Source organism: Salvelinus alpinus, chromosome 2, assembly GCF_045679555.1.
Source record: "Salvelinus alpinus chromosome 2, SLU_Salpinus.1, whole genome shotgun sequence".
Taxonomy (NCBI): Eukaryota; Metazoa; Chordata; class Actinopteri; order Salmoniformes; family Salmonidae; genus Salvelinus; species Salvelinus alpinus.
In genome coordinates this window covers 89,461,502-89,479,287 of record NC_092087.1, presented here as the reverse complement: position 1 = coordinate 89,479,287, position 17,786 = coordinate 89,461,502, and the positions used below count along the sequence as shown (strand labels likewise).

General features: G+C 47.0%; 2 protein-coding genes across 3 annotated transcripts; one reads left to right on the top strand and one right to left on the bottom strand.

The window, feature by feature from the left end:
- Window positions 1-768: 768 nt before the first annotated feature.
- Window positions 769-8,002, top strand: golga7ba (golgin A7 family, member Ba). Its single transcript, XM_071389810.1, has 5 exons — window positions 769-873; window positions 2,549-2,674; window positions 2,748-2,900; window positions 5,874-5,975; window positions 6,507-8,002. The coding sequence occupies exons 1-5, from the start codon at window positions 862-864 to the stop codon at window positions 6,588-6,590; spliced, it is 477 nt and encodes a 158-aa protein (XP_071245911.1). The 5' UTR covers window positions 769-861; the 3' UTR covers window positions 6,591-8,002.
- On the bottom strand, window positions 7,856-17,778 carry crtac1a (cartilage acidic protein 1a). 2 transcript variants are annotated; one of them, XM_071389801.1, is made up of 15 exons: window positions 17,635-17,778; window positions 16,735-16,991; window positions 14,948-15,144; window positions 14,728-14,864; window positions 14,425-14,581; window positions 14,196-14,330; window positions 13,941-14,077; window positions 13,647-13,783; window positions 13,369-13,451; window positions 12,866-12,966; window positions 11,763-11,931; window positions 11,168-11,313; window positions 10,108-10,147; window positions 9,198-9,347; window positions 7,856-8,824 (listed from the first exon to the last, which is right to left on the bottom strand). In XM_071389801.1, the coding sequence occupies exons 2-15, from the start codon at window positions 16,944-16,946 to the stop codon at window positions 8,718-8,720; spliced, it is 1,908 nt and encodes a 635-aa protein (XP_071245902.1). In that variant the 5' UTR covers window positions 16,947-16,991; window positions 17,635-17,778; the 3' UTR covers window positions 7,856-8,717. The 2 variants fall into 2 exon arrangements, with proteins under 2 accessions (XP_071245902.1, XP_071245903.1); XM_071389802.1 differs by lacking the exons at window positions 7,856-8,824; window positions 9,198-9,347 and adding an exon at window positions 9,676-9,966 and having other exon boundaries at window positions 17,635-17,775.
- Window positions 17,779-17,786: the final 8 nt, after the last annotated feature.

Here is a 17,786-nt window from a genome sequence, read left to right as displayed (position 1 = left end):
ATAGTAAAGCATCCTGAGACCATTCGTGTCTGGGGTTGCTTCTCAGCCAAGGGAGCCAAGGGAGTGGGCTCACAATTTTGCCTAAGAACACAGCCATGAATAAAGAATGGCACCAGCACATCCTCCGAGAGCAACTTCTCCCAACCATCCAGGAACAGTTTGGTGACGAACAATGCCTTTTCCAGCATGATGGAGCACCTTGCCATAAGGCAAAAGTGATAACTAAGTGGCTCGGGGAACAAAACATATATATTTTGGGTCCATGGCCAGGAAACTCCCCAGACCTTAATCCCATTGAGAACTTGTGGTCAATCCTCAAGAGGCGGGTGGACAAACAAAAACCCACAAATTCTGACAAACTCCAAGCATTGATTATGCAAGAATGGGCTGCCATCAGTCAGGATGTGGCCCAGAAGTTAATTGACAGCCTGCCAGGGCGGATTGCAGAGGTCTTGAAAAGGGGTCAACACTGCAAATATTGACTCTTTGCATCAACGTCATGTAATTGTCAATAAAAAGCCTTTGACACTTATGAAATGCTTGTAATTATACTTCAGTATTCCAAAGTAACATCTGACAAAAATATCTAGACACTGAAGCAGCAAACTTTGTGGAAATTAATATTTGTGTCATTTTCAAAACTTTTGGCCACGACTACGCGATAATATATAGACCACGCCCCGCGCCCTACCCCCTCGTGTGAGGTCCTCCCAACCCCCGCCGCACTCTGCCCCACCCTACCCCCCCTCACATCCTCCCCCTCCGTCTCTTCCTCCCGCCCTCCAACCCGTCCCCGTGTCCCAGTAAAGCGCTTTGAGCTCCGGGACTCGTCCTAGTAGCCTTACGCCGTCAGATGGAAACATGGCGACAGAGGTGAGAATGAATAGAACAATCTATCCTCTTCGCTAGCCTATGCCTTTACCTCTATGGGCATATGGTTATATTGTCTTTCATATGAGCAGGTAGCCTTGTGGAGAGGGTTGTAACCTATATTCTGAACCGTTTGAATGGCTTTGTCAGTAACAGCAAGGTTAGCCCTGTGATAGAAAGGATTGTGTAGCATACAATCATTTCAATCTCTGTTACCCAGCAACGATAGAAATCAACACGACAGTTGTTTATGTATAAAAAGTTAATTTCGAATATAACATTTGCCTAAACGGGTCAGGCAGGCAGGTTCATTTTGGCAAATAAATCGTCTGCTTTGATTATAAATGGAAGCCTTGTCAATTTTAACACTTCTTCGGTCACCCTGACCGACATGGTATGTGAATATCATATAATCCCTATATCATTATATTGCCATATTAAAGGCGTAGGAAGGCTACGTGCCTGAATAGAGGTTCGTTAGAGGAATTCTCTTTGTAGCACAAACAGCGTTTCCAAGGCAGGCTGTGTAGCCTATGCTACAACTTGTGCACGAGAACAGGGATAAACAAGCAATCCTCGTGCCGTTAAGCTGTTTTGGTGAAAGCAGAGCTCTTCTTTTTTTGTCTCTAGTGTTCCGCCGTTAATCCGGTATAGGCAGGCTGGCCCGTGCTAGTGCTGAAACCTACTAAAGGGATATCAGCACCGTGGACAGCAACCCATTGAGGTCAAGGAGGGAAAATCTCCGCGTTTACACGGATCTTTTCATTTCCGTTATTCGGTCCAACTGCCTTTCATTCAGCGACACATTGGGGAAATAAGCTTGACGAACCATAATAGCCTAAACTAGTTTCCCAAAGCAAGAAACTAGACTGGCCTACACACCTCCCCCACACCTAAGTCCACAACTAGGGACATCAAGCTTCTTTATGGGGGGGAAACGACCATTTGGTGCCATCGTTGGCCTATTGAGCCTTCTAACCCGGTTCTTACAGAGATTGATTTGTTGTGAGCTGTTCTGTGATGTTGGGCCTTCTTCTCTTGGCTCGTTTCCATGATCCGGCTGCTGTAGCAGAGTGCATGGTCAGGAGAGAGAGAGAGAGAGGGAGACAAAGAGATACAGAGAGAGGAGGGGAAGGAAGGGAGAGAGAGAGAGAAGAGAGGGGTAGGGAGAGAAGAAAGGAGAGAGGGGAAGGGAGAGAAGAGAGAGGGGAAAGGAGAGAGAGAGAGAGGGGAAGGGAGAGAAGAGAGAGGGGAAAGGAGAGGAGAAAACGAGAGCTACAGAGAGAGAAGACCAGTTAGAGAGAGAGGAGAGATACTGTGTCTGTGTCTGGGCCGTGATCCAACGGACCGCCAGACAGACTTTGATTGAACACCTCTCCTCTATCATCGTATACCTCTAAAGACTACATCAGCCACTGTTTGTATACATTACCTCTTGAACAGAGAGTATGTGTGTGTGAGAGAGCGAATGAGCAGTTTAGTTTTATTCTCATGGTGAGTCATACACACTGCTTCCTCAGAACCAGAAAGTTAATCCATATTAGAATTCTATCCACAATCTCTCTCTCGCTCCCCCTCTCTTCCTCACACTCCTTTCTCTCTCTCCTCTCTCTCCCCCCAAATATGGGTGGGTGGGTGTGTGTGCGCACACGCTCGCATGTGTGTTTGTGTCCTGTAGTTCCATAACCTCCAAGAGTTGAGGCACAGTGCATCTCTGGCCAACAAGGTGTTCCTGCAGAGAGACTACAGTGAAGGGACCACCTGCCGCTTCCAGACCAAGTTCCCTTCTGAGCTGGAGAGCAGGGTGGGTAGTCTAACACACACACACACACACACTAATGGCTGAAAAGACAGCTAACTGAGTGGCTCTCTGTCAGATTGAGCGGCCGTTGTTTGAGGACACAGTGAAGAGGTTGAATATCTACTATGCGGAGGCAGAGAAGATGGGAGGCCAGTCCTACCTGGAGGGATGTCTGGCCTGCGCTACAGCCTACCTCATCTTCCTCTGTATGGAGACACGCTATGAGAAGGTGAGACCGGGCTAAACCACCACAATATAAACACAGTAGAACTTCAGTAAGAACACAGTAGAACCACCACATTAGAACCACTTGAACACCACACAATAGAAACAACCACAGTAGAACCACCACAGTAGAACCACATAGTAGAAACATTACGACCACAGTAGAACCACCACACTAGAACACCACAGTAGAACACTACAGTAGAACACCACACTAGAACACCACAGTAGAACACCACACAATAGAAACACATTACAACCACAGTAGAACCACATAGTAGAAACATTACGACCACAGTAGAACCACCACACTAGAACACCACAGTAGAACACTACAGTAGAACACCACACTAGAACACCACAGTAGAACACCACACAATAGAAACACATTACAACCACAGTAGAACCACATAGTAGAACCTGAGGCCCAAAACACCAGTCTCAACGTCAACAGTGAAGAGGTGACATCTGGCCTTCTAGGCAGATTTGCAAAGAAAAAGCCATATCTCAGATTGGCCAATAAAAATAAAAGATTAAGATGGGCAAAAGAACACAGACACTGGACAGAGGAACTCTGCCTAGAAGGCCAGCATCCCGGAGTCGCCTCTTCACTGTTGACGTTGAGACTGGTGTTTTGCGGGTACTATTTAATGAAGCTGCCAGTAGAGGACTTGTGAGGTGTCTGTTTCTCAAACTAGACACTAATGTACAGTCGTGGCCAAAGGTTTTGAGAATGACAAATATTAATTTTCACAGTCTGCTGCCTCAGTGTCTTTAGTTATTTTTGTCAGATGTTACTATGGAATACTGAAGTATAATTACAAGCATTTCATACGTGTCAAAGGCATTTATTGACAATTACATGAAGTTGATGCAAAGAGTCAATATTTGCAGTGTTGACCCTTCTTTTTCAAGACCTCTGCAATCCGCCCTGGCATGCTGTCAATTAACTTCTGGGCCACATCCTGACTGATGGCAGCCCATTCTTGCATAATCAATGCTTGGAGTTTGTCAGAATTTGTGGGAATTTGTTTATCCACCTGCCTCTTGAGGATTGACCACACGTTCTCAATGGGATTAAGGTCTGGGGAGTTTCCTGGCCCTGGACCCAAAATATCGATGTTTGTTCCCCGAGCCACTTAGTTATGGCAAGGTGCTCCATCATGCTGGAAAAGGCATTGTTCGTCACCAAACTGTTCCAAACTGTTCCTGGATGGTTGGGAGAAGTTGCTCTCAGAGGATGTGTTGGTACCATTCTTTATTCATCGCTGTGTTCTTAGGCAAAATTGTGAGTCAGCCCACTCCCTTGGCTGAGAAGCAACCCCACACATGAATGGTCTCAGAATGCTTTACTGTTGGCATGACACAGTAGCGCTCACCTTGTCTTCTCCGGACAAGCTTTTTTCCGCATGCCCCAAACAATCGGACAGGGGATTCATCAGAGAAAATTACTTTACCTCAGTCCTCAGCAGTCCAATCCCTGTACCTTTTGCAGAATATCAGTCTGTCCCTGATGTTTTTCCTGGAGAGAAGTGGCTTCTTTGCTGCCCTTCTTGACACCAGGCCATCCTCCAAAAGTCTGTACCTCACTGTGCGTGCAGATGCACTCACACCTGCCTGCTGCAATTCCTGTGCAAGCTCTGTACTGGTGGTGCCCCGATCCCGCAGCTGAATCAACTTTAGGAGACGGTGCTGGCGCTTGCTAGACTTTCTTGGGCGCCCTGAAGCCTTCTTCACAACAATTGAACCGCTCTCCTTGAAGTTCTTGATGATCCGATAAATTATTGATTTAGATGCAATCTTACTGGCAGCACTATCCTTGCCTGTGAAGCCCTTTTTGTGCAAAGCAATGATGACGGCACATGTTTCCTTGCAGGTAACCATGGCTGACAGAGGAAGAACAATGGTTCCAAGCACCACCCTCCTTTTGAAGCTTCCAGTCTGTTATTCGAACTCAATCAGCATGACAGAGTGATCTCCAGCCTTGTCCTCGTCAACACTCACACCTGTGTTAACGAGATAATCACTGACATGATGTCAACTGGTCCTTTTGTGGCAGGGCTGAAATGCAGTGGAAATGTTTTTTGGGGGGATTCAGTTCATTTGCATGGCAAAGAGGGACTTTGCAATTCATCTGATCACTCTTCATAACATTCTGGAGTATATGCAAATTGCCATCATACAAACTGAGGCAGCAGACTTTGTGAAAATGAATATTTGTGCCATTCTCAAAACTTTTGGCCACGACTGTACTGTCCTCTTGCTCAGTTGTGCACCCACGCTTTCTATTCTGGTTAGAGCCAGTTTGCGCTGTTCTGTGAAGGGAGTAGTACACAGTGTTGTACGAGATCTTCAGTTTCTTGGCAATTTCTCGCATGGAATAGCCTTAATTGCTCAGAACAAGAATAGACTGACAAGTTTCAGAAGAAAGTTCTTTGTTTCTGCCCATTTTGAGCCTGTAATTGAACCCACAAATGCTGATGCTCCAGATACTCAACTAGTCTAAAGAAGGCCAGTTTTATTGCTTCTTTAAATCAGAACCATTTTCAACTGTGCTAACATAATTGCAAAAGGGTTTTCTAATGATCAATTAGCCTTTTAAAATGATCAACTTGGATTAGCTAACATAACGTGCCATTGGAACACAGGAGTGATGGTTGCTGATAATGGGCCTCTGTACGCCTCTGTAGATATTCCATTAAAAATCAGCCGTTTCCAGCTACAATAGTCATTTACAACATTAACAATGTCTACACTGTATTTCTGATCAAGTTGATGTTATTTTAATGGACAAATTTGTTTGCTTTTCTTTCAAAAACAAGGACATTTCTAAGTGACCCCAAACTTTTGAACGGTAGTGTATGTTCCTTACTTTCTGTCATACTGTCCCCTTCTTTTGTTATTTCTTCCTCTCCGCCTCTTTCTGTTCGCTCTCCCTCTCCCCCTTTCCTCCCCCCTCCTTCTCAATCTCCCCCAGGTGTTGAAGAAGATAGGCGGGTACATCCAGGAGCAGAATGAGAAGATCTATGCCCCCCGAGGTCTACTCATCACTGACCCCATCGAGAGGGGCATGAGGGTCGTATCCTTACAGCTACTACAGCTGCTCTGTGTGTATGTGAGAGAGAGAGACAGATGAAGAAAAACAAAGACAAATTAAGAAAAAGGCAGAGAGATGTACACATGTATGGAGATTTAAAGCGAGGGAGAAAGAGATGGAGCGAGAGAGATGAAGAGTCAACACGTGGGCTCCCAAGAATAAGGATCTTGTACAGTGTGTGTGTATTGGATAGACCCAGACCCTCCTTATAGACCCAGACCCTCCTTATAGACCCAGCCCCTCCCTATAGACCCAGACCCTCGCTATAGACCCAGACCCTCGCTATAGACCCAGCCCCTCCCTATAGACCCAGACCCTCCCTATAGACCCAGACCCTCCCTATAGACCCAGACCCTCCCTATAGACCCAGCCCCTTGCTATAGACCCAGCCCCTCGCTATAGACCCAGACCCTCCCTATAGACCCAGCCCCTTGCTATAGACCCTGCCCCTCGCTATAGCCCCAGCCCCTCCCTATCGGGGTGTGTTCCTTCCTTTAACCCCATCTTGTCCAGATAGAGATCTCGATCTATGAGGACCGAGGCTCCACTGGCTCCTGCTCAGGCTCCAGCTCTACGTCCGGCAGCAGTGCTCGGTGACCGGGTACATGTCACCCCCCCCGGTCCCTGGAACGCTACACACAACCGCGGTGTTCAGCGACTGGGTCCACGGCACCTCTACCCCCCTGATCCCTGGAGCTCTACAACCCTGGTCCCTTAGAGAACCACCCCGACAGCAGTGTTCGGTGACTGGGTCCACGGCACCTCTACCCCCCTGATCCCTGGAGCTCTACAACCCTGGTCCCTTAGAGAACCACCCCGACAGCAGTGTTCGGTGACTGGGTCCACGGCACCTCTACCCCCCTGATCCCTGGAGCTCTACAACCCTGGTCCCTTAGAGAACCACCCCGACAGCAGTGCTTGTTGGACTGGGTATGCCTCACCTACCGCAACCACAACGGCCCTGACCGTAACAAACTTGAGCTAACCGACCGAACACTCGATCGCAACTGAACCACAACGGCCCTGACCGTAACAAACTTATCTCCTATAGTGCACTAGTTTGGGGCTCTGGTTAAAAGTAGTGCACTGTATGGAGGATAGTAGTGTACGAGATAGGGAATAGGCTGTCAGTTGACATGGAACCGTGATGGACTACTACACACCCACCTGCCTGCCTGTATTCATTCGTGCACATCGTAGTGAAACGTTTTAACCAGGGAAAACAGTTCTTATTGGACAAGTTTCAGGTAGTCCCTCTACTGTTCCAGTTTGTTTTCTGCCGCTTGGCGTCTTGTGAATAGGCCCACGACCCAGACATGTACTGTAGGAGATCTAGGGTGCGGCCCAAATGGGACCCTATTCCCTATATAGTGCACTAATTCTGACCTGGGCTCTAGTAGTGCACTACATAGGGAATAGGGATCCATTTGGGATGTAGTACTACACAGCTCAGCGGAGATGTGAACCACATGGATGGGCTGAAAGTAGCAAACAGAAGAATGTAGCTAGTTCCATCCAGAGACATAAATGTTAGCCTCTATAAATGGCTCTGGTACCATCCACTGGTCAGTGTCATAATGCAGCTTGGTATCAAACACTCCACAACCCAGCTAACCTCTTGTCTTGAACCACCAGCTCTCCTAGATCATGATTATGCAAATACACAGCTACCTGTATAGACGATGTAGCATCCTGTAACAGTGTTCTTCAGTCCTGGTGTTTTAGTGCTGGTCTGGAACAAAAGCCTGCACCAGGACTCTGTAAAATAAAGTAATGAACAATTCTTCCTGCACGCGCACAAACACTTCCTTCCTTTTCTGCTACACAAACCCTCCTCCAAAGAACCATAAACTGCCAACATGTAATTATTTCCTGATGTGAAGTGTCTGGCCTTTTTATTTAAATCTGGGACATGTTTATGCAAAAGTAGAGAACTGGAACCTTCATAATGCTTGTTGTTGTTTGATACTCATGATCAGAAGAACTTTAATAAATAACTGCTGCTCTTCCATCGCTCCATTTTAACATGAATGTCATTCTTTTTCACGGTCAAGGAAAATACCCACTGGGCACCACTGGTTTTGAAATCCATGTCATCTCAGTGGAATAGACGTTGAATTGACTTCTCTAGTCTCGTAAGTATCTTCTCTCTCCCCAGAACCTAATCAAGCATCTGATGCAATTATGTGAGATTTTAGATCTGGGTTTCCGACATTACATTCAGTATCACACAGTTCTCAAACTGTTACAGACAACATGCCTAAACATCCCATTCACTTTCTGATTCTCCAGACCATCACAGATAATGATTGCCAAACGTCTTATTATTTGGTCCAACTGAGCATGCCGACCCCCCCCCCAAAAAAGGAAGTGCATAGTTGTCCAGTGTCGAGGTGTCAAGGGTCACTCCCTCTAGCAGCATACATGTCAAAGTTCATCCGGTAGGACCTTGACACTCCTGGAGCATCATTGGAGTCCATGGAAGGGCTGTGGTCAAAAGTAGTGCACTATATAGGGATTGACCAGGGCTGTGGTCAAAAGTAGTGCACTATATAGGGATTGACCAGGGCTGTGGTCAAAAGTAGTGCACTATATAGGGATTGACCAGGGCTGTGGTCAAAAGTAGTGCACTATATAGGGATTGACCAGGCTACCATTTGGGACTCAGTCAAGCAATCCCCATGGAGGCATGTGACTGAGAGGCCCTTAGCCTCATATCTCCATTCAGACCATGGAGAAGGCCAGTAGAAATAGGAGGGAGAGGCCAGAGAGGAGGGGCCCTGGCCCGGGGGATGAGGAAGAGCGGACCCCCTGGAAGAACCGAGCTACAGCTGCAGAGATGGAGAAAGAGGAGGGGAGGAGAAAGAGGAGGGGAGGAGAAAGAGGAGGGGAGGAGAAAGAAAGCAGGTCAGACTACGTACTTCGGGTTAGTCTGAGGGGAGTAATGAGTGGGTAGTGTCTAGGGTTAGTCTGAGGGTAGTAACGAGTGGGTACTGTCTAGGGTTAGTCTGAGGGTAGTAACGAGTGGGTACTGTCTAGGGTTAGTCTGAGGGTAGTAACGAGTGGGTACTGTCTAGGGTTAGTCTGAGGGTAGTAATGAGTGGGTAGTGTTTGTAGGTAAAAGGACAGGGAACGAGGGAGAGAAGTAGGAGAGCACCAGGCATATCATCAGTCCCCTCCATCCCTCCTGCCATCTCTACTCACCCACACATGCCTTCCCGTCCTTGGTGGGCTTGTGGCCCCTGGCACATGTCTTCCTGGGGCCACAGTTATAGTGGCCGTAGGTGTTGATGCAGACTGGACGGCTCTTAGGGCAAACTGGGGGCCCACTCTGTTGCTTACACTCATTGTTGTCTGGGGGGAGGGTTAAGGAGGGGGGTGTTAAGGATTTCATCCCCAACAAACATTTGGTTGATAAAATATTTTCATCAACTAAATATTTTCTTGAAAGAGAGTCTGATTCACTAGTTGTTGTCTGGCATGGGGCAGGGGAGGGCCAGGGTGGTTGGTGAGGGAGAAGAGGGGGGGGGGGGGGGGGGGGTAGTGAGACAAGGGGAGGGTGAATAGAGGGGTTGGGGGGCAGTGTGAGGGAGAAGGGTCAGATGGAGGGATGGAAAAGGTATGGGAATAATTGATTACGGATAAGATCTTGTGCTTTGAAAAGATTGTTGTATTCCATCAATGTTGTTTTATTGATTTATTAGGGATGGTTAATTATTCTAAAACAAATACAATAGCAAAGGGGAACAGTTTGACTTGTCAAGAAAAACAAAGAAAAGTAGAACAATAAAAAGGTAACACTCACAGAGAAGATGACACTTATGAAAGATGGACGCAAAACAGAGATAATCTACTGGTTCAAATGACTAACAATATGGAGTGTCATTGGTCTTCGACGGTATACATTATCTTGATGACAAGGCATATTTTTTTTATGTTGCTTCAAGGTATCTCATTCACTGCCCTCATATACCTGCAGAGATAGAGAGGGCCAGAGAGGAGAGAGCATGAGAGAGAGAGAGAGGAACTTAATTTATTAATCTGTATGTTTTACTATATTGTAAATGTTGTTATATTCCATCTATTCTCTGCCAGACAAGACAGATCTACATACCTGCACAGCGGCCATTCTTGACAGAGAATCCTTCCCCACACTGAAAAAGACCAGAATGTCAGTTCAAAGACAGTTCCAGCTCCACCATTTTGAATGCTAACAGAATGACTGAATCATCAACTACACTTGTATTTCATCTGATGCTCTTGGGAGAAAGTCTAACATGCTGACTACACCGGGCGTCCGCGTGCTGATTTTGTCCACCAGACGCGATCAGAACACGCAGGTTGAAATATCAAAACGAACTCTGAACCAACTATATTAATTTGGAGACAGGTTGAAAAGCATTAAACATTTATGGCAATTTAGCTAGCTTGCTGTTGCTAGCTAATTTGTCCTATTTAGCTAGCTTGCTGTTGCTAGCTAATTTGCCCTATTTAGCTAGCTTGCTGTTGCTAGCTAATTTGTCCTATTTAGCTAGCTTGCTGTTGCTAGCTAATTTGCCCTATTTAGCTAGCTTGCTGTTGCTAGCTAATTTGTCCTGGGATATAAACATTGGGTTGTTATTTTACCTGAAATGCACAAGGTCCTCTACTCCGACAATTAATATACAGATAAAACGCTAAATCGAGTTTGTTTCCAGTAATCTCTCCTCCTTCAGGCTTCTTCTTCTTTGGACTTTATATGGCGGTTTACAACCAACTTTAATGTGCATTACCACAACCGACTGGACTGGAGTGTGGACCTCAGTTCATCTTTCAATCACCCACGTGGGTATATGCTCCTAAAAACCAATGAGGAGATGGGAGAGGCGGGACTTGCAGCCCATCAAGCGTCACAAATAGAATCAAGGTGTATTTTAGCGCCTGGCTACGCAGACACTCATTGACGCGCGCGAGCAGTGTGGATGCAGTGATTGAATAACATGTATGTGTCCATTTATTTTGGAACGTGAGCGGTGCGGTCAGCATGTAACGGTTAGAAATCTCCACACAATGTAATTAAACAGAAACACTACTGTGGTCATAGGGTAAGAATGTAGTAGCTGGTGATGGATTGGCTGAAACTTTTACCCAAGGGTCATAGTTCATATGTCATGGTGTAAGTCCGCGGTGCGTACCTGGGTGTCAGGGGTCAGCACAGACTCCTCCCCCTCTTTAGGGTAGCCAATCTCCATCACAGAGTTCATGTCACCAGGCTGCAGTGGGCGGGCCACGGAACGGCCATCCGGCCAATAGACCTCCACCACGGTGACCTCGTCCTTGCCTGTGAGCCAATGTGAAGAAAGGAAGATAAATACACAAGCTATCCAGAACTACTAGCTAATATGTCTACAAGATGTCTACTGCACAGGAGGTTGGTGGCACCTTAAATTGGGGAGAACGGGCGTGTGGTAATGACTGGAGCGGAATGGTATCAAATACATCAAATTATTTCAAGGTGTTACATGCCATTCCATGTGCTCCGTTCCAGACATTATTATGAGCCGTCCTCCCCTCAGCAGCCTCCACTGCACCCTATACACTTGTGGAGATCTGAGAGGATTTGATTGGTAGAAGCAGTATGGCGAAACTTCCACATCCTAGCCAGAGGGGAAATTGGAGCAATTATCATATTGACTGCACCTATTAAATCCTCTTAGATCTCTACAAGTGCATAGGGTCTAGGGGTCCATTTGGGATTAGGCCGTAAATGGGAAGTAAACAGGAAGTTACCCAGTCCAAAGTGGGCGACAGGCTCCATCTCACAGAGGTACCCCGAGCCGCCGTCGATGATGCGCATGAGAGCCCCGCTCTGATTGGTGTAGGCCGTGACCCGGGCCCCGCGGGCGAAGGAGCCGAAACGCGTGCGAGGGATTACACGCAGCCAATGATTGGACGAGCCCTGTCAGGGTCAAAGGTCAGAGGGTAAAGCTGATGGGTCAGGAATATGTCGGGTGATATCATGGGCCCTGTTCATCCTCTCCTCCTTACTGACATATAAATATGATAAGAAACAAGGAGATAACACATTGATTTGTAATCATCGTCTTGCATTAAAATATCTAAATGAAATCTCATGCGCTTGCAGTAATTCTCCACCAGGGGGCAGTAATGAGGTCGTGACCATAGAGAGAAAAAGGGGTCTGGATGGATAGAACCCGTTGTAGCAGGATCAGTACTCCAGCACTGCTGTTCAATCACCAATATTAGCATAGAGGTTGTTGTTTTCTTAACCCAAAATAAGAAAATTGACTACTTTAAAATGGAGAAAGCCATCAACGGCACTGCCCATGCTGTCACAGGAGCCATTATGGCTATACAGTATGGCTAGACAGTACACTGTCCTTCTCTCAGCACATATCAAAACTGCAGGCTAAAGTTAAATCTAGACTTGGTTTCCTCTATCGTAGTCGCTCCTCTTTCACCCCAGCTGCCAAACTAACCCTGATTCAGATGATCATCCTACCCATGCTAGATTATAGGTCAGCAGGTAAGGGTGCTCTCGAGCGGCTAGATGTTCTTTACCATTCGGCCATCAGATTTGCCACCAACGCTCCTTATAGGACACATCACTGCACTCTATACTCGTCATCTCTGTATACCCGTCGCACGACCCACTGGTTGATGCTTATTTATAAAACCCTCTTATTTTTTAAAATCCCAGCCCCCGTCCCCGCAGGAGGTCTTTTGCCTTTTGGTAATCCGTCATTGTAAATAAGAATTTGTTCTTAACCGACTTGCCCTAGTTAAATAAAGGTTAAATTAAAAATAAATAAAAACATTATGGCAAAGATGCAAAGATAAGCCGTCTATCTACCTCTATGTTAGTGACTGACCTGAGTGACCTTGAAGACAGAGATGGGCTGAGAGGAACTCTCCCCATGAGCCACCAGCAGGTCCAACTGACCGTCCCCGTCAAAGTCTGTTACCGTGGCACCTGTCAATCACAGAGTGACCACATCAAACGGCCAATCAAAAACAGGGCCTGTTTAGCCCTAGTAAACCAGGGGAACCACCTGAACCAGGTGTGTTGTAATTTATGTTTTTAACTAATACTTAGCAAAAACAGAATACATTAGTTTAAGAAGACTTTATTAATCTTGTATAAAAGGGGAGTCAAACTCCATTTCTTGAGTGCTGAGTATCTACAGATTTTCACTCCTAGTTTTCTTGATTAAAGGAAGGTCATTGACGAGTTAGGATCTCCTCTCACCTGGTTGTCAAGGTCTTAATTAGACACGGAAACAACAAAACCAGCTGATACACGGTCCTCCGGGAATTGAGTTTGACTCCCCTGTTGTATAGGGACCAAAAGAATGAGTCTGCATGGGGTGGTTACCTGTACCCCGGCCCTGTGGCTCTGCTGCCTCCCCCACGTTTAGCTCCTCTATCTGGGGGTCAGCACCAGCCCTCCTGGACACCCTGGAGGAGCAGGCAGACAACACACATCAGAAACTCTTTCTATCTCTCTCACACACACACACACACACACACACACACACACACACACACACACACACACACACACACACACACACACACACACACACACACACACACACACACACACACACACACACAGTTCAAGTCAAAGTTGGTGTCAGGGGTCAGAGGTACCTAAAGAGCCTGTTGGGGGCGTGTCCTCTGTAGGCGATGTTGTTGAAGAAGATGTCCAGCTCCTGGTCATTGTCAAAGTCAGCAGCAATGACCGTCCGCACGGGAGAGGGAGAGGAGAACGGCCCACTGGCTATGTCCTGAGGAGGGAGCGAACAGAGAGGTTTAATGTCTTTGTTTCCATCCCTCCCCAGTCGCCCTCCCATTCCATCCACTTCCCTTCGATCTGTTTCACTAACCTCCCTCTTCCATCCTGCTTCAAACCCCACTCCAACCTCCCTCTCTCCCCTCTCTCACCCTGAATCTCTGGTTGTTGTCCTGTAGGTACAGTCTGTGCTGGCCATTCCAGTTTCCGTAGACGATGTCAGTCTTCCCATCAGCGTTAAAGTCTGCCAGGGCCACGCCTCGGCCGTGCTGGTAGCGGTCCTCCACACCTACAGGGGGAGCCACATCACTGTCATCACAACTACTATGCAGAGATCATGGCTATGGTCCAATTATCTCTCCTTCCTCCCACACACCCACCCTAGACACACCCCACCCTAGACACACCTGCCTGTTGAGCAATGTCAGTGAAGGTTCCGTCTCCATTGTTCCGGAACAGGAAGTTAGGTCCGTTCTCATTGTCACAGAACACGTCAGAGCTGCTCTGGCTCACGATTGGTCCAACCACTACACCACGCCCACCTGGTGGGAGGAGACAGATACATAATATAGTAGGTATTAGTTTGAGATGGGTAAGCGCACACACACATTTCTTCCATTCACTCTTGTCCAGTACCTGTGTACTTGTTGACACCGGCCTGTGCTGCAACGTCAGACAGGGCGATGATGCCCTTGGCCAGGTCACTGGCTACCTCGTCCATCTCTATCAGGGCATGGGGACCAACATTTCCACTGGCATAGTTAGCTACATACACGGCATAACGCCCTGTACCCTACAGGAGAGAGAAAGGGGGGGTTAGATTGGGCGGGGGGGTACAGACATATAGACGACAGACAGACACGCACACAGATGGACAGAGAAAATAGTGAGAGGATGGATTGATGGATAATCAGATGGATAGACTGATGGTTTACATACTTTTCTGTCCACACACGCCACGGAGCGTCCTGCCATCCGATTGGCTACTCCTCGGCGCACGTTGATGTCATCACCCAGCAGGTCCTCGAAGCGTCCGTTACGGAACTTAAAGAGCTTGTCAGAGTATGTGGCCCGACCTTCCAAAAGAAGATTGCTACTGACTACCAGAGTAACCGTTGTTGTTGATGTTTGTTTACCTGCTGTTATTATTGTTATTTACCAGAGTAAGCGTTGTTTGTATTGAGGAAGTAGATCTCCTCCCGCCCGTCCCCGTCGACGTCGCAGGCAGTCACCCCGATGGCGTTCCCCAGGGGGTCTCTCAGGGAGTAGAATGGAGAGGTGCGGTCATCCACCGCTATGTTCACCAGCCTCTGCTGACCACGGTCATACTTCAGGACCAGGTTAGGACCGTTGTACCTGAGAATGGAAGTGGAGAACATTAGTAGGTGTAGTGGAGAACATTAGTAGGTGAAGTGGAGAACATCAGTAGTGGAGAACATTAGTAGGCGTAGTGGAGAACATTAGTAGGCGCAGTGGAGAACACTAGTAGGCGCAGTGGAGAACATTAGTAGGTGCAGTGGAGAACATTGGTAGGCGTAGTGAAGAACACTAGTAGGCGCAGCGGAGAACATTAGTAGGCGCAGTGGAGAACACTAGTGGGTGCAGTGGAGAACATTATTAGGCGCAGTGGAGAACATTAGTAGGCGCAGTGGAGAACACTAGCAGGCGCAGTGGAGAACATTAGTAGGCGCAGTGGAGAACATTAGTAGGCGCAGTGGAGAACACTAGTAGGCGCAGTGGAGAACACTAGTAGGTGCAGTGGAGAACACTAGTAGGTGCAGTGGAGAACATTGGTAGGCGTAGTGAAGAACACTAGTAGGCGCAGCGGAGAACACTAGTGGGTGCAGTGGAGAACATTATTAGGCGCAGTGGAGAACATTAGTAGGCGCAGTGGAGAACACTAGCAGGCGCAGTGGAGAACATTAGTAGGCGCAGTGGAGAACATTAGTAGGCGCAGTGGAGAACACTAGTAGGCACAGTGGAGAACACTAGTAGGTGTAGTGGAGAACATTAGTAGGCGCAGTGGAGAACATAGGTAGGTGTAGTTAGAACATTAGTAGGTGTTGTGGAGAACATTAGTAGGTGTAGTTAGAACATTAGTAGGCGCAGTGGAGAACATTAGTAGGCGCAGTGGAGAACACTAGTTGGCGCAGTGGAGAACACTAGTAGGTGCAGTGGAGAACACTAGTAGGCGCAGTGGAGAACATTAGTAGGCGCAGTGGAGAACACTAGTAGGTGTAGTGGAGAACATTAGTAGGTGTAGTGGAAAACATTAGTAGGTGTAGTGGAGAACATTAGTAGGAGCAGTGGAGAACATTAGTAGGCGCAGTGGAGAACACTAGTAGGTTGCAGTGGAGAACACTAGTAGGCGCAGTGGAGAACACTAGTAGGTGTAGTGGAGAACATTAGTAGGCGCAGTGGAGAACATTAGTAGGCGCAGTGGAGAACATTAGTAGGTGCAGTGGAGAACATCAGTAGGCGCAGTGGAGAACATCAGTAGGCGCTGTGGAGAACACTAGTAGGCGCTGTGGAGAACATTAGTAGGTGCAGTGGAGAACATTAGTAGGCACAGTGGAGAACATTAGTAGGCGCTGTGGAGAACATTAGTAGGCGCAGTGGAGAACATTAGTAGGCGTTGTGGAGAACATTAGTAGGTGCAGTGGAGAACATTAGTAGGTGTAGTGGAGAACATTAGTAGGTGTAGTCCTAAATGGCACCCTATTCCCTGGATAGTGCACTACGTTGACCAGAGCCCCAACTTCATGACCAGGTTAGGGCCGTTGTACCCAAGAATGGGTGTAGGTTGAGAATATTGGGTAATTTATGCATAGCCTGTAAAGTCCTATGGTCCAGTAAACTGTACTCAATGATGGCATTTGAATGCCCTCTCCAACTCTGTGGATCTCTCTTTATCTAACCCCCCCCTCCCCTCCCCTCCCCTCTCACCCCGCCACCACCACCTCCAGGTCTCCGTCTCCGTCCACATCAGTAACGGCCATCCCATAGTTCAGCTGGGTGGGGTTGTGCTGGTTGTCAGGAGGTAGGACTGTCTCAGTCACCGACCGAAACATGGGTTCGGAACTCTGGGCCAAACCACACCCACACAGCACCAGGAGGGGGAGGAGCAGGGGAAGACCCGCCCACCAACGCAGCAACATCACAACAATCTGAATAGAGATGGAATTGATCCAAATTCCCCAACTCTGCAACAGACACCAAACGGGCTTTTAGTTAAATATTCAAAAAGTTACAGGGTGTTTATATGTAACCTTAGACCACTATGTTAATACATGGTTTTAAACACCATATTTTGAGATCAACATTAGAATCATAGGGCATGCATAGCATAGTATAGGCTACTGCAGAATATAGGTTGGTGAGAGCAGGTATAGCAGGCAGCACACTGAACAATAACAACAACGAGTCTACAGTGCATAATTTATATCATTACATCATAGACTCAACAGCCTCAAACTGCTAAATTCCTATTTACCCCTGTCCAAAAGAGCCTAATATGACAATTACCTATAGAAAATAAATTGTGTGTACCAGTGTACAAAAGGGAAGACTTACCATAAATATGCAATGGACTATCATAGAGAAAAACCATACGTGCAGTGAATATCTCTTGCATAAGATTACGTCATGAGTTTTGCATGCACCTGCAACATTTTTAATTCTACTACTATTATTATGTCGTTAGTTATGCAATACTGTAATCACAACAGTAATACTGAGATTAACACTTATTTCAGAACATGGACCTACTGTATAAGGGTGTGCTGCTGTTTATTCGTTTGGGAGAAGAAGAGATAATTACATTCAAACTCTGCACATAAATCTTACCTTATATCAGTTTTCAGCAGGACTCCAGTTGTGGAAGGACTCGGATGAGAAAAGGATACTGTATTCTAATCGTTGTGTAAATTGCCTTATACAATTTCGATGTTGTTGCTTTACGCAAGCACTTGTGTAAGTGGTTATCCAATCAGGGTGGA

What these genes read in the sequence shown, in the direction of transcription:
- crtac1a (XM_071389801.1), bottom strand. Translation starts at nt 16,946, where the DNA reads ATGTTGCTGCGTTGGTGGGCGGGTCTTCCCCTGCTCCTCCCCCTCCTG. An exon ending in CTGGAGGTGGTGGTGGCGGG is followed by an intron (nt 15,145 to 16,734) that starts GTGAGAGGGGAG and finishes TTCCATTCTCAG; the next exon opens with GTACAACGGTCCTAACCTGG. An exon ending in TACAAACAACGCTTACTCTG is followed by an intron (nt 14,865 to 14,947) that starts GTAAATAACAAT and finishes TTCTTTTGGAAG; the next exon opens with GTCGGGCCACATACTCTGAC.
- golga7ba (XM_071389810.1), top strand. An exon ending in CTTCTGAGCTGGAGAGCAGG is followed by an intron (nt 2,675 to 2,747) that starts GTGGGTAGTCTA and finishes GCTCTCTGTCAG; the next exon opens with ATTGAGCGGCCGTTGTTTGA. An exon ending in TCGAGAGGGGCATGAGGGTC is followed by an intron (nt 5,976 to 6,506) that starts GTATCCTTACAG and finishes CATCTTGTCCAG; the next exon opens with ATAGAGATCTCGATCTATGA.